The 25425-nt window shown below is 52.4% G+C and overlaps 1 protein-coding gene across 9 annotated transcripts in view; it reads right to left on the reverse strand.

Moving 5' to 3' along the window:
* The window catches only part of LOC123603132 (myosin phosphatase Rho interacting protein), a 153835-nt gene that overhangs the window by 45085 nt on the left and 83325 nt on the right, over nt 1-25425 (reverse strand). For 4 of the 9 annotated variants that reach the window (XM_045487641.1, XM_045487637.1, XM_045487639.1 and 1 more), the window contains exons 4-8: nt 24641-24792; nt 19338-19422; nt 13351-13576; nt 12118-12277; nt 11764-11916 (exon numbers count right to left, since the gene is read on the reverse strand). In XM_045487641.1, coding sequence (XP_045343597.1) covers nt 11764-11916; nt 12118-12277; nt 13351-13576; nt 19338-19422; nt 24641-24792 — 776 coding nt within the window. Of the gene's footprint in view, nt 1-11763; nt 12278-13350; nt 13577-19337; nt 19423-24640; nt 24793-25007; nt 25083-25425 lie in introns of those variants that run through there. The other 5 variants (XM_045487644.1, XM_045487645.1, XM_045487642.1 and 2 more) reach the window with 3 other exon arrangements.

Raw genomic sequence — 25425 nt, forward strand, 5'->3', positions numbered from 1 at the left:
TCAGAAGGCAGCCACCACCTTGGAGGGTGGCAGCCTCAGTCCTCATTGCAACCCTCAGCAGACCACGATGCAGCCCCCACCCCAGGGCAACCAAAAGTTAGCAAGAAAAAGGCCCATGAATTAACATTGTTTCTGCCAACAGTAAAAAGAATCAAAAACCAAATTAAAACAAAAACAAAGCGAGTTGATTTCGTGTGAAAGGCCGGCGCATCATCAGGCCATCTACGGCTGGAGACGGAGCTGAGATGGGAGCGAAGCAGGCGAAGGAAGGGCGAGTAACGTCACACAGCGACACAGCAGGAGAAGGTGGAGAGGGGCAAGACCTGAAAGAAAATAAGGCTGGAAAATGAATAAACAGAAAGGGACTGCTTTTTAAAATCAAATAATGGTAAATCAAAATTATCCAAAGAATTAAAGAAACAAAAACCCAAGGTGATCACTGAGAAGGGGAGACCATCCTTGTCCCTGAGTCACAGGGAGTCGCCATGGTGGCTGAGGGCAGGGAGGCCAGGGGGGGCACGTGGGCTGAGGCCTAGTCCTCACCCTTGGGGGCCTGAGACTTGGGCACTGTTTAAAACAGGGACAAGGCCCCAAATGGAGTCACCTGTGCTAAGCCCACATCACCAAACTGAGACTTGATATTTAATTACAGTTTCAACCTCTCCCAGGAGTGGAATCTTAACCCAGCCAATCTGGAATTACCTGGTCAGCACTAGTGAGGTGCTCTGCCTGAGAGCCCTGTGCTGTCCCCCAAAGGAAGGTGAGCTTGCCTGAAACAATGCACGTTTTGCCAGTAACTTCCTTGTCCCACTCCCTTCTGCCTACAAAAGTCTTTCATTTTGTACAGCTCCTTAGAGCTCTCTTCTATCTCCTGGATGGAATGCCGAATCACTGAATAAAGCCAGTAAGAGCTTTAAAATTTAAAATTTGCTGAATTTTGTTCTTACAAATTTGGTGGCAGTGGTGGGACTCAAAGGAAACTTTGGACAGCTTCAAGGACAAGGAGAAACACAGCCAGCTGTGGTACCTGTGAACCCTTAAAGTTTTCGGTCTTTCTCACCATTTCCGAGGGCCATGGGAAGATCCTCTTGGTTCTGAGCTCTGCTCTCTTCGTGTTGAGCTCCTGATCTAATTGGTTCCCTACAGTCCCCCACTCGACTGGACCATGCTGGGAACTGTGGCTAGTTCAGTCTGTAGTATTCCACTTGACTGGAATCCCCCATCCTTGGTTTAGTACTCAGATTCCCTACTGGGGGCTTCTGATGGTTCAGTGTGCATTCCCCATTTCATGGGAATCCTAGTCCACAGTCCCCATTCTTTGGGGTCTGCTGCTTCACCACCTTCCCTAGTCCCCAGTTCCACGCTGAGAACTGCTGGTGGTGCACACAAAGCCTTTTACTGGTTAGAAATGTCTCAGCTACTGCTGGTGCATTAGCGTGCACAGAAGGTAAAGGCTATTGCTAATGAGAATCTCAGAAGCCAAAAGCTACAAAACTGGTGGGCACAGGCTGAGCACTTAAAAACTCTTAGGAGGGCTCGGCACCTAACTCTAAGGCTCCCATGTCAAGATAGGCTGGTCATGGATGGACACAAGAGCGACACTAGGTCACCTGCCAACCTCAAGAAGCTTTCCGTGCAACAAGGTACACTGTAAAACACCACACCCTTCCCAACCCAGCAGCACCCTTTTAGGCATCAATTTGGTTCTGCGAGACTCGAAGACTTAGCTAGAAGAAACGGGATCTTTAAATTCTATAGTTGAACACGCTGACTTCCAGCACACTTACACTTATTTTATGGCTTAAGAACTATAAGGGCCAGAAACTATAGATACCTACAAAAATGCAAAATCTTACTAAAGACAACCAAGAATCACAGGGGCTGTTATGGGAGTGTCCCAATTAGACAAGATCATTTATTTAAGAAGTGCACTTAAAAGCAGGGGTTCCTAATCAAACAAACAGAATGGGATACTTATTTTAATTGGTATGCAGAAGCTTCCAAAGGCTTCAAGATTCCAAAACAGTTTCATTGAAAGTTTTGTTGTAAAGGCTAATGAAAAATTAAAGACACAGAAGGTATCTAAAACAACACATAGGCCTCTCCCATTACACCTTCCGAGGAGTCTAACATCAAAACACTGGCTCAGAAATGAGTATCTCATTTGTAACCAACTGGACCATTAGAAAAAATTTTGTCCTCAAACATTTTGGGTAAATCCCTCAACACCAACTTGAATGCTTTCAAATCTGCCTTTGAAGGAGGTGCCCATATGGACCCTCCCAGAGGTGGTGGGACTCTGGGGAGCTCCCTGGTAAACTGCTACATTATTCTCTGAAACAGCCAACGGAAACTAAAATTAATGAAAAGCCTTGCCAAATTCTGGTAGATAAGAGAGGCCACAGAGGGGATCCTGGGAGAATTGGCAGAAGCCAGACAGTGAGAATTCATACCTGAGTCAGCTCTCCTGAATGCCCAATTCAGAGACCAAAATAAAATTTCACACTCTCCCTTCCTTTCCAAATCCAAACCCACTGGCTCTTGATCGTCTCTTCAGGGACAGCTACTACCTTCTTGCTTGTTTTGTGTCCTAAGAACTTGGCTTAGTTTTCGGCCCGGATGGGGCATACAGGTTGCTGGTTCTTTTTGGCTCTCTTTGAGAGAAACTCTGGATCTTGGGAAGGTAGTAAGTATCCTTTACATCCTCTTTGAGTCCCCACTTACATTAACGGGGAGTTGTTCAATACTGCCAGAAACATTTGTTTGTCCTGGCTGAAAAGTGGCAAGATATTTAAAACAAGTTTTTAAGTAGTTCTGTGGTTACAAGTCAGCCAAGTTGGAAGCGGATAACCAGAGCCTGATAGGGTTGTTTAGGCCTTCTCCCTTAAGCTAGAATGAAACTATGTACCAGAAGAAAAGAAAGTATCTGAAACCTCTGTGAAAGGATATATTAGAACATTCCAAAGACAAACAGTTCTAAATCCAGAACACAGAAATCTTTTGATTTCCACCCAAGTTGGAAATCTCCTTCCTGATACACAGAAGCAAACTGAGGATAATGTAGCTGCACGAGTGGATCGACTTACGATACCGTTTAAGTCAAAACTCAGAAATCTTTGAGGAACTGGAGCAATTGTTCACAAAACCAGAAATTCGGCTCTAGAAACACTTCACAGTCCGTCTATCCTTTTTTACCAATACCAAAAGCTCCTCTACAGATCTCCAAAGGCTTGTAAAGTATTGTAAAAATTCTGGCCTCAGGAAACAAAAGGCCTTCTTGGAAGCCTTTATATTCTTTCCTTGTGCCTTTGTGATGTAAATGTTCTACCTGGTCTTCTCTGGGACCTCTTATCTAAGGGTCTACTCTTTGAAATACCAACTCCAGGGAGGGAATTCTGATCAGAAAAGCAAAAGGGGGAAAGATTATTTGGAACATGAGTGAACGAAAGATCGTAAGTGTCTTCTCCATAAAAATAAAAAGCTCTTGCCATCTGACCAGGTAACCTTATTTCATCTGCCAGAAACACAATTTGGATCCAACTTCTAACCAGTGCATTTTATATTAATGTATCTTTCCACGGCTAAAATTTTAGAATGGAAGCTATGAGATGTGTGTGTATGTGTGTGCGCGTGCACGTACATGTGTATTTTCTACCTATAGATGATACTGCCAAAATTAATTTGTAAAAGAGCTCTCTCAGGTCATGATCTCATGGTCCATGTGCTTGAGCCTTATGTCAGGCTCTGTGCTGACAGCTCAGAGCTTGGAGCCTGCTTTGGATTCTGCCTCTGTCTCTCTCTCTCTGCCCTTCCCCTGCGTACGCTCCCGCGCACACACTCTCTCTCAAATATAAACATTAAAAAAAATTAAAAAGAAAGAAAAGAGCTCTATTTAATTGGCTTCAAGAAAATTAAGTACTTATATGAATTAAGTACTAACAATATTCTAAAACTTACAACAGAGAGTAACCTAATGCTTTTTAGATTCATGTGCTCTAGGAAAATATTTCGTATTAACACTGATTTAAGTGTGTTAATTTAGTTAAAATAGACGTGTCTTCAGAGTTATCAGCATTAACTATAATACCTTTCCACAACTTTTACTCTATCTAGGTTTACTGGTCAAATAACCTCATGGTGTCTATGTTATAACAGACGTTGCTGGCTGACTTTGTCCAAATATTTCACAAAGTCTTCATGGGTAGTCTAAACACAACTGATCTATGAACTGAGATATGCAATTTTAGGTGAACTTTTCAGCAATAATTATATTTTTGATATGCCTACTTAAATGGTTTCCCTAAATCTTTTTGGTAACTTAAAAATCTGAAGAGTTTTACTAAATTAAATGAGTAGTAGTCATTGAATGCCTAGATCATTTCCAAATAAAATACTGAAACAATTACTGAACGTTGGTTCATCTCCTTTTTTGCTTATTATAAAGAAATTAAAGAGATTTGGGTCATTAAACATATTTTGTGCTACACTAAAAAAATCTATTATGAGAAAGCATGTTTCCAGAAAATACAAAATGTATTTATACATTTGCCAGGCACAGAATGCTAACATAAGACAGTTCACAATTATTTATTACTTTATTTTCACAAGATATTAAGTTTTTAAGGGATAACAATTGTAACACATGTAGGATGTGTGTTTCGGGTAAAAGAAGATATGAGGAATGGAGATCAATTTTTGTTGAAGGAAAATAAAGTAATTTTATCCCAAAGTGAGACTAGTTGTTTCAGAATGAAAAAGAGAAAAAAACAGGACAAAATCGGAATGTAAGAAAGAAAACTAGAGAAGGTCTGTGGAAGGGGAATCTTGGGAAAAGAATTTTATACATGGTCAAGCTAACATTAAAATGAACTTGAACTGAAAACAAAAAAGATAACTATTAACCTCAAAAGTAAGGTGGTACAGTATCAGAATTTGGTATTCTCTCTTAAAATAAGGACAAAATTTTCTAGGAGTATTGGTCTGCTATTGATAAGAAGTTGTGAAAGGGTTTTTACTTTTTAATTAACCTGCTGAGAAAACAAAGATTTTGTGTCTTATCAAAATAATGTCCTGTGTTTCATGTGGTCTTTATCAGGTCTTTGATCACTGAAGAAATCCTCTATTAAAAGAGCTTAGGGCTTTTGTTCTTGTTGTTTTACAATCATGTAACTTTCTGTATTTGCCTATAAAGTCTATAAAGTCTATAACTGCCAGTTTGGTTAAGTGATAACAGAGTGTTGTTTCCTACTGATCTGAGATCCTATGTGACCAAGTGTTTTAAAACCTTTTGGTATTTTGACGAACTTCTCAAAAATGCAATTCTAAACCAAGTCTTCTTGACCTAGCAGTAACTTTGGGATTTTTCAGAGGATCTCTAAAAATCATAAAAGATTTGCTCTCTCTCCTTTTAAAAGAGAGATGTTCACATTGCATTACATGGGCAGCATTATCACATGTGAGGCTAAGCCTTCTTAGGTTCTGATATGTCCTGATGCAATGTTATCAGTCATAATTCTAGCTGTTATCTTAAAATGTTGAACCTCACAAAAATAACCAAATTTCCCTGTCATTTCCATTATGGTGAACTCTCGTCTGATCTTTATGGGCATTAAAAAAAAATTTTTTTTAATGTTTATTTATTTTTGAGAGAAGAGAGAGAGTGTGAGCAGGTGAGGGGCAGAGAGAGAGGGAGATACACAATCAGAAGCAGGTTCCAGGCTCCAAGCTGTCAGCACAGAGCCCGACGTGGGGCCCGAACTCACACACTGTGAGTGAGATCATGACCTGAGCAAAGTTGGGACACTTAACCAACCAACTGAGCCACCCAGACGCCCCTAACTATGGGCATTTTTTTAAGTCTTCTGTTATTTACAGAGAACTACTGTTTTACTCTGATGCTTTTATGGAAGTGTTCATGGAAAGGACTTTGACAAATAAAGATTTCTAATAGCTTTAAGACCATAAAAATGAACTGGGGAAGAATTTCCAAACTAATGAAAAAACTGGGTTCAAGCAGAACGAGAATTACATAGGACTGAATGAACTGAGGATGATTATAATTTTACATGACCTTTTGTTTGAAACGCTGCTAGTTCCTTAATGTTTTGCTCTTTCAGATCTAGGGAAACCTTTTCACTCAAGGGATCTATGACCTACAGCAATTTCGTAGGGCATACCTTTATGGTTAAAACACTTACTTTTTCTCTCTACCTGATCCCTCCAGAATTCGTAAACTCTTGAGTATTCTTTTCATGGCAATATATTTAGTTATTTGTAGAAGTTCAATAAAAATTTGTTCTCCCTAGAAGAGGACACAACTGGAAACACTGGCTTTATTACCAAGGCTTTGACTGGAATGTTTCATTTTGGAGATATGCACAGACTCAGATCTGACCAGACAGCTTTAAGGAGCTGCTTGGAAAAATCGGGCTGGTACCTTGCTATAGGGTTCCCAGCAGCCTTCCAGGTGCTGGTGACTTCCTGACAGGCCTATGAACCTCAGGACATTTGGAGGGAACTTTGACAAGAGAGAGATTCACCCAAACTATAGGTATTGCAAGTAAAATCTAATGGTGAGTCCTTGGCTTGGCTTCCTGGCCTCAGAGAAGAGATCAAAGTTCCAGCAAAGCTGTCTTAAAAACAGCTTATATGGTTGCTATTTTTGCTGTACTTATAAAATCAGGCCAAATTTAATGCAAACCAAGTAATTTTACTGTGACTATCTTTTTAAAAATGGGAATAACTAGAGAGAAAAACTTTGCATCTTCGTAGGTATGAGATTCTAGTCTGTTAATTGTCTTTGAGGTTTGTTGGGCTCCATACCTGTACATAACTTGGCCTGTCTAGTTTTTGCAAATATCTGGCTATGACTCTAAACTAACATTTCCAATTTTCTCTCCTCCTTCTGATTTGGAATCACTAAGAACAAAGACTGCCTTTAAGGGTACTCCTCACTCCCCAGATGGCAACCAAACTTTAGAGAACTGAACCTTGGGTCTACATCTCCTAAGTAAAAAGGGCCCCACAGCAGCTGGAGACCTCAAAATCAAACTAAGAAGAAAAGTAGCTGATATCAAAAGACTGCTTCTACCCAAGATGCTGCATCAAGACTTCATTCTTTAAACATGAAATGAAATTCTTTCTTCTTCTCTTTCCTTTACTCTGGCACTGGTCTGGAAAGAATGCCATCATCCATATCTGTCAGGCCATTACTAAGGGAGGGGGTGAGGTGGGATGCGGGGCGGTGGGGGGGGGGGACCTTTTGGATTGCCAGATTTATCATAAACAAAGAGCTCTTATCTGTCAGTTGATACTAGAGATCTCCTGGTCCTCCCCATGACCAATTTCTCTTCTAGTCCCAACTGACCCCCTGAACTTAGGAGTCACTTACAGAATCTGACTTTTACATCCAGAACATCTAGTGCCCTGTTTTCACCTTTGTACAATTATAATTGTACTCGCCCAATAGATACAAATTCCTAAGCAAATCACAGTACATTTGCATTCTGGTGTTCTTGTGATTATCTAAGTCAGATCTGTCCCCCATTACAAAAAGATCTCACTAGCAGTACCCATCTTTGGAAGGCCAAGGTTGTTCTTGGTAATAGGATATCCCTTGATTATTTTTCAGCTAAATAAGAAAATGTCTGTGCTGTGGTCAATGCCACTTAGCGCACCTGGATTCATACTTCTGGGGAAGTTGACACCTGGCTACATTAAATCACTGAAAAAGCAACTTCACTTAAAAAAGTGATTCCTGGGGCGCCTGGGTGGCTCAGTCAGTGAAGTGTTCGATTTCGGCTCAGGTCATGATCTCGCGGTTTGAGTTCGAGCCCGGTGTTGGGCTCTGTGCTGACTGCTCGGAGCCTGGAGCCTGCTTCTGATTCTGTGCCTCCCTCTCTCTCTGCCCCTCCCCCACTCATGCTCGGTCTCTTTCTGTCTCAGAAATAAACATTAAAAACATTTTTTTAAATAAGAGGAGGAGACTGCTTTAAAAAAAGAAAGAAAGAAAAAAAGACAACAGACCCAGAATAAAGTCACCTTTGCTAAATCCAAGTCACCAAATAGTGGTTAATCCCTAACTTAATTATAGTTTCAACCTCTCCCAGACAAGGAATCTTAAACCAGTAAATTTGGAATTACCTAGTCAGCACTAGTGAGTTATCCACCTGATAAGACCCCTGCTGTCCCTCAAAGGAAGGTGACCTTGCCCAAAACAATGCACTCTTTGCTATTATTAACTTCCTTGTTCCACCCTCTTCTGCCCATAAAAGCCTCTCTCTTCTACCTATAAAAAGTTTTTCATTTTGTACAGCTCTTCGGAGCTCCTTTCTATTTGACAGACGAGATGCTGTGTGATTCATGAATTGTTGGATAAAGTCGATAAGATCTCTAAAGCTTACTCAGTTGAATTCTGTTTTTTACAACCGTGACATGCCACCAGACCAAGGCCTGCCCTCTCAGGGACACCCAGGCAAGTGCCCCAAGGTCACCCCACAGGAAGGGTTTTTACTTTCATTCTGGACTAGTGGCAGAGTCAAGGGGAGCAAGCGAAGGGCCTCTGAGCCCCAAAGATAAAAATATAAGGGAGACTAATATCTAACTCTAGAAGGAAAAAGAGGAAATGGGCTCAAATCCTGAGACCCCGCCAAGAGACTCAAGAAGGGTTACCAGTAAAAATGGATCTCTTAGGGCTTCTTCATCCCAGAAGCTTAAGACCAAGGGCAGAATTCTCGGGTCCTCTGGGCTCTCCGCCCCTCTCTGTGCTCACACACAAAGCAGGAGCTCTGGGGCCCTAAACCTCTGCAGAACCTTCTCCAGGAACAGAGCTTGCTCCCAGGCCAACCTGCCAGAACCAGCAGCGCAGGCAGCAGGCAGCAGCGGTTGAGGGAAGGCGGCAAGAGAGGGTGTGTGCAGCGAGCGCAGGCAGCGCGGGCAGCGGCAGGAGCTCCTGGGAGCCACAGGAAGCTCTTGCAAGCGCTCAGCCTGCTTGGGTGGATGGGGCCCCAGGCGCCACCACCCTGGAGGTTCCAGGCCCACGCACAGACCCAGGTACCACCACTTGCAGAAGGGGAGCCCCTCCAACTGACCCTGGGGCCTAGAGAGCCCTGGGAAGGCCGCATGGAACGGCGCCCCACCGAGTCACCTGCGGCTCACGAGCCACCGGCCTGCCAGGGCTGCAGAGAGGGGAGTCAGATGAGGAAAGGAGAGTGGCACTTGATGCGGCCTCTCCACACAGAGGGGGGTTTCTGGTGAGGTCAGCCATGGCTTATTTTGCAAGGTGAGTGAGACGCTTTTAAACTGGTTCCCTTGAGGTACTGCAGGTGTGGCAGGAAACGTCCCCCTGGGCTGGCTGACAGAGAGGAGGCACCTGCACCCGTGCCCCGCCTGACCTCTCCAGGTTCCCGGCCCAGGTGAGGGGCAGGACCACAAAAGACCTGGTCCTGGTGTCAGTCACCAAGAGTTTAACAAGGGCCATGGCCTCCCCCATGCGTGTTTGGCAGTGAGTCACCATCCAAGAAACATCTGAAAAGCTCTGGAGCAAATCTGAAGAGCAATCTGAGCGGCCCATAAAGGATTGCTTCAGGGCCTTGGCCTGTCAGGTGACCACCCCCCACTGTGCCCCCCCAACCTGGCTCCGGGGCCAGCCTGGCTCAGCTGTGGCCGACGTCCTGCCAATATGGGGTTCTGCTCTATTCAACCAGGACGCAGGGATCCGATCAAGCACAGGGTGAGCTAGAGTGCAGGCCTAGCAAAGTGACAGCAGCCAGTCAGATGTCATTAGGGTAAGAAAGTGACATTACAATGTGAGGACGCAGAGCGGGTGGGCTCCAGGGGTGCCAACACCAGGTGGAAACCCATCTCCATGGTGGCAAGGAGCATGCAGAGAGGAAAGCCCCAGAGATGCCATCTACCCCAGGCTACTAGACAAGAACAAGTTCAAAGCCAAGCAGGTGTGCTGAACGTTAATTCTTCGGTCTGCCGCTGAACCAGGGCACAGCTGCCCACTCGGGAGCCTCCAGGATCCACAGCCTGCCTGCCGGCCAGTGCAAGCCTCTTCTGCTCTGGCCCACAGGCCTCCTAGTCTCTGGCAAGCCCTCTCAACTTATGTATTTACTTAACTGCTTTAAGGGCAGCTGTGGTCCCATCCTGGGTCACATCATGGGAGCAGGGTCTTTCCAGTTAAGGGCCCGGTGGGGATGTGCAGCCTAGCTCTGTTACACCAGGCTATTCCTGTGAGGAGTCACCCTGCTTCTGAGGCCCCATCTCTGTGTGTGACCCAGGCACCTCTTGGGGTTGCTAATCAAACAAGAAGACAGCCAGGGCTTGAAGGCCGCCTCCCAGGCATCAGGTCAGCTTCCTTCTCCCTCTGCCTAGGAATCAGGCACATCTGCTTTCTTCTCAAGACCAACAACTCTGGGCATCTCCTTATTCTGGAGGTGGACCCACAAGTGCACAGGTCCCTCCCACCTGGGGCTTTGGGAGAGCAGGTGGGTATTAAGAAAAGGGAGCAGGAGAGAAAGGCACCCTGCTCACAGCTGGCCCCTCGAGGAGGGGAGCTCATCGCCACCCTAGCCTGTCTCTTCAGCATGCCGACTCTGAGCTTTAGTTAGGCTTCGGCAGGGTGGGGAGGACATTCTGGGAATGCTTTGGGAATTTAAGTCTGAACCTCTTTTTTCGGAAAGAGGTTTCATTCGGGAACCTAATGAAAATTTCGGACTTTCTTTTCCCAGAAAAATGTACATATGGACTCTCCAATCATTTAGGGGGGTTCGTGGACCTCCAGCAGTTCACCCCCGGACCCGGGTGAGACCCCTGTTGTCAAGGCTCTGTTTACAGACTCAGGGATGAAGTTCCTACTGGAAGGGGGCACTCCGGTGCAGTGATCCGGGTCAGGGCCTCAGAGATGGAACCAAGCTCTTTCCATGGCTCTCTGGGAAGCACAGGGCCGGTGGAACAAGAGAAAAGGAGGACAGAGCCCTCCTCTCTTCACACCACAGTTGAGTTCCATGCCTCTGTCCCAGGCCCTGTCCCAGTTCTCATCTCTAAACCCTGTCTCTCCCCAGGAAGCTGTGGTTCTGTGAGCCTCCCCATGTCATGTTTCAGCCAAGCCCGGATGAAGAGCGATGCTGTTGGATGCTCGGTAACCTCACAGGCTACCTCAGCTTCCCTGTGACTTCCCGTGGCTGCCCACCCCACCTCCTTCGGTTCCCTCCACCCGTGCCAGGAGCGTAAGGGCAAGGGGAGCCAGCCCCTACACTTCTGGGCTTTCCCTGCCTTCACAGGCACCTCAGAGAACAGAAATGGACCAGGAAAGAACAGATGCAGCCACATAAGGCCCAGCGGCCCTTAATGTATCAGTGCCAGGAGGCACTCACAGGAAGCAGCTGGCCTCTGGCCCAGATCTCTCGGTGTCCAGAGAGGGATCCTACATTTCTGGCTACCGGGGGCTGAGTTCTGTGATCAGAGCCCAGGCTCAAAAAGGGAAGGCTCCCCACACACTCTGAACAGAAAGGGAGAACAAGTGTGCTCCCCCAAGAAATGCTTTGGGAACGTGTGCATGCATGTGTGAGGTGAGGAGAGGAAATGTGTGCATGAGAGTGTGTGTGAGGAGACATGTCAAAAGCATGTAAAAGAACACAGGAGTGTGTGTGTGTGCGTGCGTGCGTGTGAGTGTGAGAGAGAGAGACAGAGAGAGAGAGAGAGACTGTGAAAGGAGGGGCGCGTGTCTGTGCACATGTGGCCCTCTAATCCCCTCCTTACCTCCGCTCGTTGCCAAACAGACGGGCCACCTCTTCCCTGCCAGGGCTCCGGGCCCGAGTCCTACGCTCCAGCCGCCTTCTCTCCACTTGGAAGGCTTCTCGGTGGCTGATCCTGACGGCCTTAGGGACGTCGGCCAGGGCGGCATACTGCCTGCTGGCTTTAAAGGCAAAGGTGCGCCCCAGTCTCTCTGCTCCCCGCCCCCCAGCGCTGCTGGAGTCCGTGTGGGCGGGGGGCCGGCTGGCCACGTCCAGGGAGCCACGGGAGCTGCCGCAGACAATTCGGCCGGGGGGTCGAGAACCTGGGGAAGGAAGGGGATGACCAAGCTCCTGGGAGGGCGGTCCGGGGCCACTATACCTGTTGTTGGGGGTGCTGGGGCTGGGAGGGGAGAGCGGCGGGGGCAGCTGCTGCTCCTCGGCCTTCAAGTCCTGCTTGGTCTTCTCCAGGGAGAAGTAGCCGCTCTCTACCCGGACTTTGCGGCCACAGTCCATGCGGTCGCTGCTCATGGCGCTCTCCTCTGGAAGAGACAAGGGAGGCGGGAGACACACTTAGCCTGCTGCCATCTTTGGTTTCTGGGAACTTTTTAAAGTCCTATATGGCTCGCCCTACTGCAGAACCTTGGGACAGGAATGAAATACCCTTCCCACACAAGTCCCTCATCCATCTCTCTCCTAACCTGGCTGCCCCTGTTAGACTGCCTGGGGGTCCCTGAGCTTCTAGTCGGAGGGCTTTTGGGGGGAGCAGGATCCCTCGCCCCCGAGAGAGGTCCCACCAACAACCGCTTCTTAGCAAGCATCAAGGAGGAAACCAATGGCCAAGTAGCCGTTCGGCCTTTTAGCACATCTGGGGACGGCAGAGGCAGGGGACTTCTGCAGGAACGAGGGGAATGGATGGGTGCTACCCATGAAGAGCTGAGGCAAAACGTATTTTGGCCTGAATGAACTGGGTCAGTCCTAACTGTCTTGTCTTTAATGAGCTGGACAAAATATAAATGGGAGAGGCCAGCCTATGTCACGCGGAGCCCTCGAGGGCCCAGGCCAGGGAGGCAAACGGTGCCTCGCTGCCTCTGCTCTGGTAATTCCAAAGCGCTAAGTGAAGGGAGCACAGCAAAGCCTCCGGAGCACCCTCTTCCCTACTGCGTGCGCCCAGGGGCTGGGCAGGACGGGACAGGGAGAAGGACGAGGCTGCCCTAACGAGTGCTGCTCTCAGGACACGCTGGGCTGCCAGGGTCAACTAGGCCATGAACACAATGCAGCCACTGTGACAGGAAGGCCTCCTGGTACACAGACCTCGTTCCGGAGCAGTTTGATTCTCACGACACCCACCTGGGGCTGACGGAGCAGGTGCTGTCTTCCTCCTTTACAGATGGGACTGAAGAGCTAGAGGCGCGAGGCCAAGGCCGGCGTCCAAGAATCCCAGGCCCACCCAGGCCAGGCCCCTGCCGAGGGCTGACGGACACGGAAGGTGAAAGAGCCTGAGGCCCAGGGCTTAGGACTGGGCTGCACCGGTCCCTGAGTTCCCAGCACCAGCTCTGTGGGGATGGACGCCTGTTGCAGAGCTGTGAGGTCGGGCCCCAGGATTCCCACTCACCGTCTTTGCTCTCCAGCCCAGGTTCCCTCAGTGTGCTGGCAGCGGGAGGCTGGCTCTGGCTGGGACTCTGAGCTGGACTCAGGCTGCTCCCGTCGGGCTGGTCCTTGGCCCTCATTTCTTCCTGCCAGAGTGTAGACTTGGTGGTGGGGACTTTCTCAGCACTGGGGATGCTGCTGCTGCTGCTGCTGCTGCTGCTGGTGACAGCCATCTTGGCCGGCCCTGGTTCCTGGGGGAGAGAGCAGCGTCTGTGCAGCCACAGCACACAGCCTGAGCTGCTGCGCAGGTCCTGGCTGCCCGGGTGCCTGGCCACAGGGGACACTAAGGTCAACCGCACTGTGTCAGTGGCCCGGAATCCCTGGCAGGGGAGGCTCAGAACAGAGATATCTTGGTCAGGTGAAAGCTCCATCTGGATGGCACCGTGGCCGTTTCCCCTCGACAGCCCCAGTCAGTGCGCCCAGAGTGCCTGGTCCGACTGGCCTCAGGCCAGATTTGGTAAATACACGGAGCAGAGGCTTAGGGTTTCTGCCTGGACCTCCGACAGCAAACACACGCCAGTGTTCCCTGCCCACAAAACCACAGAGCCCAGAGCAGCGGACCAGGCACTAAAAGTGAGATGACAAGTGGCTGGCTCAGAGTCTGTCGTTCCTAGACTTGTAGGCGCTTAGGACACGAGTCACAAAAGATGGGGTGGGGTGAGGGAAGAACACACCATGGAGATGGCCACTGGGAAAATGCAAAGCACGTGTCCACACAACACCCATGCCGGGGCCAGCCCTTGCCCACCCCCCACCTTCTGGTTCTAGAAAGCTCAAACAGGACATCTGGGACACTGTGTGAAGGAAGAGTCATCAGATACAAACAAAACATCCAAGTACATGCATGCCCTCCCACCCCGCCACGAGCCCATATGGGAGCAGTGTCCACCCCACGTCTCCCCAGATCGAAACTGGTGCTGCTCTGTGGGAGAAGCATTCACATGGGAGGTACTTAGCCAAATACAGAAAGTCCGTTTCCAGAGCAGGCGCAGAACTGTGACTCAACCTCGAATCCAGGGCCTGGACAAGGGCCCGGCTGGGATCTCTAGCTGCCCTACAGCACCAGCTCACCCGGGCTTGGCCCAGGGTCCTAGGTGCCAGCTACAGAGGGCACTGCTAGCAAGACGGCTTTGCTCTCAAAAGCGAGACATGTCTCAGCTGCCTTCCCAAAAACATGGGGATTATGCACAAATGCCCACCTTCCACTCCCGTCCTGGCGGCCAAGTCTCAGTTTTAGAAACCTACCTTAACCCAACTCTCGAGGTGGGGCCCTTGGCGAGGATTACAGATGACACAGGTGATGTGTCTGTGCGCGAGCAGGGTTTTAACCGCCGAGATTAACCGCTGGGTTATCTGCCACTGAGCACGGACCATGTGCTGGGCTCTGGTACATCACTGTACCATCCAGTCCTCACCAACACACCTCGCAGGGGAGGCTGCCTGGGCTGAGAGGAGACGGCATGCTCATGCTCGCATGGCCAGTAAGGGGCAGAGTGGGGCTTCAAGCCTTTTCCATCACCAGTCACCCTCAGGAGTGGCAGTGGGGGGGGGGGGGGGGGGGGAGGAGTATGCTTTGGATGGGCATCCTAGAGGGCCCACTGAGAAGCCCAGGCACCAGGTATCTCAATGTGAAAAAACAGGCATTTTACCAGGTCCAAAGTCTTCCTTGGCTTTGCAAGAATTCCGGAGCCTCAAGGGATGGGATAAAGATAAGAAGGCTCTTCCCACAGACCCAAGACACGCCTGACTGCCCAACAGAGCTGTCACCAGACCTGGCTGAAGATTCCCTGCAGCTCTTACCCACCTTGTAAGAACTGGACTTCTTGTAAGAAAATGGCAATGGTTTCTGACAGTTTCCTGAGGGCTCCAAAAGAACCAGGCTCTAATGATCTAAGGAGCGCCAGCCCCAGGGCCACCTGTCCTTCCAGTCAGCCCACCGCCCTCAATCCATGCGCCCCAGCAACGCATCCCTCAAGCAGAATTCACTCCAGGTCCCCCTGCCGTGGCCCCTTCTGGCGACTGAGCCTTCTGTTCAAAGGCCAGAGGCTGGGCACGCTCTGGTGGGCTCAGGGTGGAGCTGGGACTCCTCCTAGAGAACTGGGTGGGGTGGGGTGGGGTGACGTGAAGATGGTCGGTGAATCCGTCCCCCCCGCGGAAGTCCAGCTGCACAAGGATACGGAGAGGTTGCCAGAAAGGGCCCAAGAGGAATAGGCGGCAGCTGTGCTTGTGAGGGAAGTGGCCTCAGCCCCACGCTGTGGGTGAAGTGCCCATGGCATATGCACACCCCTCTCTGATGCCTGTGGCTCCAGCACGGAGCAGGTGGGCTGCCACGGATTCCCAAGAGGCCGAGGAAATTCTAGGCTTGAGATCCAAGGAGCCATGACAGGGAGCTTGGGAAACAAATGCATGTCTCAGCACCTCGTGGCTACACACCCACCTTCTGGCCCTGGGCCTCCCAATCTGTGAGGGCTGGTCACATCTGCAGATCCCTCCCCACGCTCCCCACTTCTGGAAAACACCTCCCAGAGAGTGAGGGCCCTGAATGGCGGCCAAGGTCCACAGGCAGTTCTTTTTCTCTCCTCTGGAGGCTCTGCTTTCTCTTGCCTCTCGGCCAAGCCTTATCGAATCGGTGGAGACAGAGGGACAGTCTGGCAGCAGGAACAAAGCCACGCTGGCTTCCAGGAGAGGGGGCTGGGTGGGTGATAACAGGAAAGCCTGATCTCTGGGTAAAGTTGCTGCTCTTTTCCAAAGCGGATGTGTGGCGGCTGTGGGGCACTGCCTCTGCTCCCCACACTTGTCGCCGTTGGGGTGGAGAGGGTGCTGGGGGTCACAAGGACACAGACCACAGGTGCCTGTGGAAGAGGAAGGAGGCAGAGGTGCTGGGTTTCCTACGTGTTAGTCCCTGCATGGTCGGGGCTATCAGCGTTTCACTGCTGTAACGAGGTCTGTGCTGTTCATCTAGCAGCTCACAAAGGGCTTTGAAAGGTAGGGAGGAAAGAGAAAGGCAGGCCCGGGCCGCTGTCGCCTCCACATGCTAGCTAAGCAGGTACCCTCTCCAGAGGAGGTTTCACAGAAAGCCTGCCTTTCTACTTCCTGGGCACAGGAATGGAGCGGGGACCCAATGAAAAGAAGGATGTGACCTGGAGCAGCCACCCAAGTAGAGAACAAGACACCCCAGAAGAAGTGGCAATCCACAACACACGTGTGGGCCTGAGAAGAACCAGCGTACTGGACCAGTAGGGACATTCCTCCGGGCATGTCTCTGGTCACATTGAGAGGGGTCTGTTGTTTTACAGGTCTCTCAAGAAAGGCGGAGAAGCAAGGGCCAAGAGCCTGGCGGGCGGGGGCATGGGAGAAACCAGCATTCCAGAGCTCCACCTGATGAATCAAGCCTCCCGGCCCACACACTGGCAGGGGGAACACGCAGCCCCTGGCCCCAGACCTGGGATTTGGGGAGAGGGCGGTAAGATCTCCGTCCTTCCTGTCCTGGTCGTACCTGGCATGGATCATTATTCCTTCTCTCTAGGCATCTCGGTATCAGAAAAAGTCTTTCCTCTTGGAGGGAACAGGGACTGAGTAAAGCAGCAGCTCCCAGAACCTGTATCTCAGGCCTCAGGCTTTGGAGGCCCTGGCCAGGGCCAGCCTGACTCCCTGCTGCTCTTGGCTCTGCTGGGACCCATGTGCCCAGTCTAGAGGCTGTCTGCTCCCCCCTGTAGCTTGATCTTCATCCTCCCTCAGGGCCTGGCATGGGTCTCTCTCTGATACTCTCAGGAAACCACTTGGTGAGTGTACTCTCCATGGCCCCAAGTCTTAACTGCTTGAGACATCCTTCTTAAAGCGGGCCCCTGTGGGCTCGCCTCCTGAGTTTCTGGAGGGCACGGCACAGCACAGCGACACTTCCAGATCCCCACTGGTTTTATGTGAAACTCTCCCAGGCCACAGAGAAAGAGGCCAGATATGGGGTCCTGAGTTCCTGCCTCGATGGGGGGCCCACAAGGCTTTAGGCTTCCCTCCCTGTTCCATTCAGGGTAACAAAACACCTTCAGCATCAGGCTGTGGAGGGAAGGCCTGCCCAGAGATCCCCAACTCTCCTCTGGAGAGACCCCACATCACCTCATGAGACTGATTCACAAGAAGATGGGCCCCAGATGAAAGTTTACAGCTTCCAGAAACCAATGGAATCAAATGTGATGCTCTTGGGAACAAGGGGCAGAAAGAAGAGTCCCTGCCAGGCTGGCTTCGGCTGGGGCTCAGGAAGGGGTGAGCAGAGCAGGCTGGGACACCCACGTTCTAAGAGACTCTCAGGGAAGCGGGTGATCTCCCCACCCTGTGATGGCGTGGCTCCTGCTACCAACGGAAAAGGTGAAGCTCGGCCATGGCTAGCAGTATCTAGAGGGAGGGGACAGCCGGGGAGCAGGGACACAACCAAACTCCCCGGTCTGGGCCGAACGTGTCTATTGCACATGTCGTTGCCTTATTTGGAGGTCGGAGCTCCGCTCTAGCGATGTTTCCAAGACATCACTATAGAAACGCAGAGTAACCCTAAACGCTATTATTCTGCCTGGGATTTTTTCTCTCAAACCAGGCAGCTTTGGGGGATTTGTGTGTGTATCTGCTGTTCCCTAGTAGGAAGCCCCACTTTCAGTCTCCAGGAATGACTCCAACTGCATTTTGCTGACTTCTTGCCAGGTATACTACCTTCAGAGGATGCTGGCCTGAGACACCTTGGGGAGCGTGGACAGACAGCAGACAACAACCACTGGCTGAGAGCAGGCCCAGAGCCGCACTCCATCAGGGCCTGTGCAAGGAAGCCCAAGGTGGGTGTGTAGAGGGCGAGGGACCCAGGCCAGCACACACCTACCAGTCCTGCCCAGGCTGACCTCTGCCACTCGCTGAAGCAGAGAGTATCCAGTAAGGACTACAGAGCCCCAGTGGGTAGCCAGGTTCTGTCACGGGCTGGCTCCCTGTCAGACTCTGGGCCTTGCAAGATCCCAAGGGAACCCGATTCCCATTCTGCTCACTCTTAGAGTTGCTGTGAGGCTGGATCAGGCAGGGCAAGGCACTCGGTAACTGTGAAGTCTGGAGCAGAGAGGAGGAGCATTCGCTGAGCGCCCATCAGGGGCTCAGCGCTTCCCTTCTTGCCCACAAAAATCCTATAACCAGATCTCAAAGGGCCCGTTCTGCAAATCAGTTCACTGAGGCTCAGGAAGGTTAATTCGCTCCGTCAGGGCCCCGGGAGTGTGAGGAGCATGGCAGGGAGGTGCACAGCCCTTCTGGGTGCCCTGTGCCCCTGCAGAGGTGGAAGAGAGTGGCCTTTGGGAAAGTACTAGACCTGGTGGGACTATGCAAGCTACCTCCTGCTCTGGTCACATGGGAGGTAGGACAGGGGCCCACAAGTCAAGGTCGTACCAAGTTTTTTCCATTTATGGTCAAAGTTCAGAGCAGGAACAGAGCCCTGAGAGCCCCTCACTCGGCCAGGACACTCCCTGTCTGGCCTTCCTTCCCAGCCTGCTGTCTGTAGGATCATCTCCGTGTGTCAAGTAGAGCTGAACTGAGTCCCTTCCTCAACCGTGGTGCGCGAGGACATGCGTGTGCAGCAAGTAGCCTTCCAAGCATGCTGTGTGCTCCCTAGCAGCTGGCAGGACAGCCAGGGAAGGGACACGTGCTGTAATACTGCTGCTCAGCACTGGCCCACTCACTGGAAACCGCCTGGGGCAGCCCCAGAGCGTACACGAAGGCCACCCTGGCCCATGGAGGGTCCTGCCCTGTGGCTTGGAGAGGAGCGTACCGATTGCAGCCCACAGACCACTGGAGGGAAGGAGAGGACACGCAGGGCTGGTGACCGTCTCAGCCCCATCTGGATCCTTTTCCTCAGCCCTAGTTTTAGGCCGGGTCCTTCCGGGGAGCTCTCACTTCATCCCAGCTCTACTGAAACGATACCACTTTGCCTACCTGTGGTGTGGGAGGCTCCACCTTCCGCTTCTTCTTTTGGTTCTGCTTATTGGTCCTGGGATAGACCATGAGCATCTCTAGCCATCTGGAGAGAGAAGAGGGGGGGAAGCACTGGATCAGATCCCTGCTCTTGGGGACTAGGAACCTCGTCGGGTGGTCTAGACACCAGGCGCAACGCTTCCTGCTTGGGGGCATCCACCCAGTGGTCAGGCCTCTGGGCAGCCGAGCAGGGCAGAGCACGACCCAGATGTGAGCCTGCTACCACTGGGGCAGGAACTGCCAGAAGTGCAGCCCAGGACAAGCACAGGCTGTGTTGGGACCAGGCCCAGAGGCTGACCCCACAATGACCAGAGTGCAGGTGGGGAGGGCCATGTGGTCTCAGCCCAGGCACAAGGAATGCTTCACCCTGGTGGGGCAGCAGGCCTGAACCACAGGCCTCAGAGTGCAGAGCAAGCACCTCACTGATCCCATCTTCGGGGCTTCAACTTGGTTTTAAAATGGTCCTCCCAGAGAAGATTTGTTTAGCATACGGATGGGCTGCTGTTGGGTGTCCTTTAGGGCTACAGAGGCAGGAACCAAGAGTTGTGCTACCAAAGTTCTCTGCAGCAGATCACTTCCGGGGGCTGAGCTGATGACCTCCCAGACCCACTCTCTCACCTCTGGGCCCCACCACCTGCACAATGAGGGCTCTGGGCACCTCGGCTTTGGGGAAGGTCTGGCAGAGCTGCCCAGGGACCCACCCCAAGACCCACATGTTGGCAGGTCCACTCTGGACCAGGAGCAGAGAAGGCAGCAGGGGAGTGTGGGAAGAGCAGTGGCTGATACAGATCTGGCTGTGCGACTCTCTAACCATGACCTTGGGTGGCTCCCAGCCCCTCCGGGCTTCAGTCTCCCCACCTCTGGGGCGGATTAGGCCGTGACACATCCGCTGCTTGCCTCACCTGAGCTTCATTAACTTCTGGGAGGGTTGGGTGAGAGGAGACAGGAGGAGTGGAGGGCAGGAGGGACCTGGTGATGAAGGGCGCTCTCTCTAGAGGGCAAGGAACGGCAGGAGACTCTGGTCTCCCTTCTTCCTAGAACACGAGGGTCTGTGTTGGGCCAGCGGCAGCAGCTGAGCTGCGATGTGAGGCAGAGCCCACACCACCAGCGCCCTGGCCGGAGGCTGCAGCAACCCCAGGACCCGAGCCTGGGTCAGGAAGAAGGGTTTGCGCCTTTCGCACTTGCTGGTGCTTCTTTAATCTGGGACGGAGGAGGGGAGGCCAGTCACAGTCCGTGACCTTGCAGGACAGCCTTAGGAGGTGTGCTGGTTGTTGACAGCAGGCAACGGGGAAAGTGGGCTTGGGTGTGAGGAGTCACAGCACCTGGGCAGAGCCGAGCTCAGCTCCGAACAGGTAATTCTCAATTTGCTGAGAGAACGAACAACTGCCTGTCCCGCAGAGACCTAAGGCACAGGTCCTGTGGGTCACTCCTCTGTGGGCTGGTCCCAAAGCAAGAACAGAGGCCATGACTGTATCCGCAAGGACAGCAGATGAGCAGACTCCCTGAGGGCCTCACTCATATGTCATCTGAGGAACTCACATGCTCCTGGGGTTAAAAGACCCACTTTACAGCCTGCCACAGGGGCTGAAAATTCTTTTGGGCACTCTAACAAGCTGTCGAAGACCCCTCTCATAGCTTCACTTAGGAGAGGAGAAGAGACTGCCTGACAAAGTCACCTCGTCCTCCAGGGCCCCAGGAGCACGGGGAGTATGGCAGGTGGGTGCAGAACCTGTGGGGTGCCCTGAGTCCCTGCCCACGAGCCATTCAGGACAGGGCCTTGAGGAAAGAGATCTGTGCTGTGGTTGCACTGCTGACTGAACGGAGCTCAGGGAGCTGTGCTGGAGACTCAGAGGCTGAGCACAGGCAGGGGCGGGCTGGGCTCGGAATGTGTCCCCTGAACTCGGATTTCTCACGGAAGCCCAGTAGGAAGCGTGTGTAACGTCATTCGGATGTGTTACTATGTAAAATATACCCGGGAAGAGAAGAGAGGCAAGGGGTGAGTACGGACACGGGATCAGTCATGGATGTGAGTGCCAGGGACGTGGTAGAGTGTTCCCCGACTCTGACAGCAGAGCCAGGGTGAATAAGACTGAAGGGGACAAAGCTGAAAGGCAGGGGCTCAGAGAAGGGGGAAAGCTTGGACTCAGCCCAGCTGGAGAGCACGGAAGAGCCCCCCGCCTCCCAACCCGCCACCAACTCCTGCTCCCCTCCCAACTCCTCTAAAAGAGCTGCATTAAGCTGTGCCCCCAAACATCCTGAAGGCTCCTCCTGGCACAAGAGAGCCGGGAAAAAGAACTGCCAACTCTCTCCATCCGGCTCTGGGAGAGATGCCACGGGCTGCTCAGGGGCCTCTGTTCAGAGAAGACCCCGGGGAGAAGGCTGGATGGACTGTCCCCAACTGCTCCTGCTCGAAGTCAGTCCAGAGGAAGTGTCTGCCGCTCATTAGGGAGCTGCGTGCTTAGACCCATCTCAGGGTCTCAGGGACCAGATGAGAATACCTGGGCAAAGGAGCTGTGCCAGGTGGTGAGGATGCCAAGGGAGGAGTCCATCCACAAAGGCAAGAGGCAGACGAGGGAGAGGAGGTGGAGGCAGAAGTCTGTACCCAGGGGACACCGCCCCCCACCTGTCTCCCTGAAGGAGGCCAAGTGTCCCAGCAGGTGGTGAAGATAGGGAAGCTGTTGCCCAGGGGTGCAGGGACAGGCTGCCACGGTGAGCCCTGCCTGCTGGGCAGGGGTAAGCGAGGCCCGGACCCAGGATGAGGAGAGAGGAAAGCGCTGGGTGGCTTTGGCTCCAGGTACACCACCGGGCCACAGCACAAATCTCCTAACCTCACGACAGCCCAGCCTACTTGTGGGACCCTGAGAGAATGTGCATCTGGTATCATGGTTCATCAATGACTTTGCCCACACTGCATGGGAATGGCAGTCCCCATTCCCCATACAGGTGGTGACCTTAGGAGGTCTCCTGGCCTGTGGCAAGTGCCTAATGGTAGGATTCAGGCCACCTGCCAGAGGCGCGATCAGATGCCAGTTTCCTAATGCCATGTGGCACATCACTATATCCCTGACCTGGTCCCCTAGTCACACATGATCCAGCCTGTCCTGGGGACCCTGGACACCCCTTTCCCATCCCACCTGCTAACCAGAAGCCTCCACAGGACCTAGCTCCCAAGGCTAGATCTCCCCCTAGGAATCCAGCTGGGCAGTGGAGCCCCGGCCTGAGTGTTTCTGTCAGACAGGCCGCAGCAGCAAGTGTGAGCCAGGAAGTGCAAGTGGTTCTGTGCTGTCACTCAGGCCTGGAGGGTGGCCCTTGGTCAGGGTCCTCTCGTTTCTAAAACTTTAGTTTCCCAACTGTAGGATGAGGGATCTCTTTGTAAAAGACCTCTATACTTTTTTTTTTTTAAGTTTTTTTTTAAGTTAAGCTCGAACCCATGACCCCGAGATCACGAGTCGCACGCTCCTCTGACTGAGCCAGCCAGGTGCTCCACGCTCTCTACACTCTCAAACCATATGGTTCTAGAATTAAGGCCAGGGAGAGGCAGAGGCAAAGTGGTCCTCCTGTTTGCCCCCAGGAGTCAGAAATGCAAACCTGCCTCTCTCCAAGGGAAAAGGGCTCAGGGTGAACTGGCACCCCCCAGCATAGGGTCACCTGGTCACCCTGCAGTGCAGCTCTGGCCCTCTGCTCCTCCTTATCACAGTGTGGACTTGAACTTTTTTTTTTTTTTTAATGTTTTTATTTATTTTTGAGACAGAGAGAGACAGAGCATGAGCAGGGGAGGGGCAGAGAGAGAGGGAGACACAGAATCCAGAGCAGACTCCAGGCTCTGAGCTGTCAGCACAGAGCCTGACGCGGGGCTCGAACTCACAGACTGTGAGATCCTGACCTGAAGTCGGATGCTTAACCGACTGAGCCACCCAGGCGCCCCTGGACTTGAACTTTTGAACTCGGCAAGAACTGGGGACCTTCTGACCAGTATCCTCGCTTCCTCATACAGCAGCCTTAGCCTGAGATCCTGAAGGATAGTGAAGCCCAGGCCAGTGCTCAGTCTTTTTACTTATTGAAACCAAAAGGCTTCATGCTCGATTTCCCTCTATTCTGTGCTGCAATAATCAGCCCAGCACCCCTCACCCCCCAGGTTTACTTTCTCTCAAAGCTTTCTTAGGTCTTAAAGGACCAATGGGATTTTCCAAGATCCAGTGCCCAAGCTCCTGGCCGGGCTGGTGGAGCCTGCTCACTATGCACATGCTGGGTGGTGAGGTCGCACAGAGCTGGCAAGCGGTGCCCTGGGAGCAGGGACTCACCGCGTGGGCTTAGGAGCACGGAGCTCTGCCTCCCACCCCGGACCGTCGGCCTCAAACCTGGGCCCCCCTCCTGCTTCCAGGACTCCCCCTGAGCCTCTGCACATGGCATGGTCAGGGCAGTGGTGTCACTCAGAGACTTTCTTTCCTTCCACCTGGACAAAGAAGCCAGTGTACGCAGCAGCACTGGGGTGACCGTGAGCGAGACGCAGCCTCCTCCCTCAAGGACCTGCTGCTGTCTAAGGAAGCCACGTGTGCACGCAGACAATCTGCATCTTTTCTAAGGGCCAGCCGATGGCGCCAGGTGCCTCAAGGGGGAAGGCTTCCTGGAAGAGTGCACGCTCTGGCTGACTCTACCAGTCTGAGGGATGGAGGGATCATTCCCCACTGAAGGCACAGAGCCAGTGGGCAGCAGGGGCATATGTGGTGACAAGCAGCTCCGTGCTGGGACACGAGGGTGGTGGAGGTGAGGCTGGAGGGCTGTGAAGGGTCCCCCCGTCCAGGGCCAGCCAAGGAACCTGGACTTGTTCCCCAAGTGATGGCGTTTTCGGCAAGGTCAGACGAGCTCTGGGACTGAGCCCCTCACGGTTGAGTGACACCAGGTTGGGGAGGCGTGGGAACGGAGGTGGGGAGACCAGCGAGAGGCCTAAAGGAGACGAGGTAGCCCCGGAACCGGGCAGTGCCAGCAGAGGGAGGCGCCCGAGCACACAGGACATGAGGAGACAGCCTTGGTGGGTATGTGGACATGCGGATGACGCAAAGGCGGGTGGAGGGGGAGGCCAGTTTCTGGCGTGGTGACCAGGCACACAGTAGCGCTGTGAAGAGAAAGAGCGGACTCAGAAGCGGGGACACATCTGATGAAGAAAGGGACGGCAATATTGCCCAATTTGTGCCAAAGGGAACCGGTCCGAGAACCCGCTGTTGGGCAAGGAGCGCCTCCTCCCGAAACGTGTGGGGCAGACTCACCCGCTGATGATCTCCTTGGTCTCTGCCCGGATGAAATGCTCCTTCTCAGGGGTCAGGATGCACAGGGAGAACTTCTGGCCTGTCCGGGCCTCCCCATCCACCACATCTGTGCACTGGTTCATGTTGATGGTGCCCTGAGGCAGGGTTGTGGGCTGTAAGAAGATGGGGCGGGGAGTCACTCAGGAGCCAGCACTCATGGGTCAGAGTACGGCAGCATGGACTGTCCTTGTAGCCCCCGGCCCTCTCAACCCTTGTCACTTTGACAGGCACCTGAACCTCTCACGGCTGTGTGAGTCCCCAAATACAACAGACGCACGGGGTGGTGCTCTGCCTCGCCGCCACCCTCCTGGCCCCGCTTCCTCCCTACCCATCCCCGGGGAGGAGAGGTGACAGGTCTGTTCTTCTCGGAGGACAGCCAGCTGGACATTCCTTCCTAGCTGGAGAACAATATCCCAGCTGGTACTGGGGGAAGGGGGAGAAACAGGAAGGGGACAGCTCTGGGAGGACAGCTGAGGGGACAGAGGCAGCCAAGAGCCAGGTCTCACAGGGGTTACTGATCCAAGAGAGCAGTGAGAAAAGGCTCCAGAGGAGGTGGTTCTAAAATAGCAAGGTTATTTTTAGAGGCAAGGAGGGGGCCAGGGAGAAGCCACATCCTGGAAGGCAGGCTGTGGGGCTGGCAGGCTGGAGCCACACACATCATAAATGCTTTAAAGGTAGGCCAAGCCCACTCGGGGCAGATGACCCACCGTCACCTCCCAGGAAGCACCCACGAGGATTTGCTACAA

The sequence above is a fragment of the Leopardus geoffroyi genome, chromosome E1 (genome assembly GCF_018350155.1).
Source record: "Leopardus geoffroyi isolate Oge1 chromosome E1, O.geoffroyi_Oge1_pat1.0, whole genome shotgun sequence".
Lineage (NCBI taxonomy): Eukaryota > Metazoa > Chordata > Mammalia > Carnivora > Felidae > Leopardus > Leopardus geoffroyi.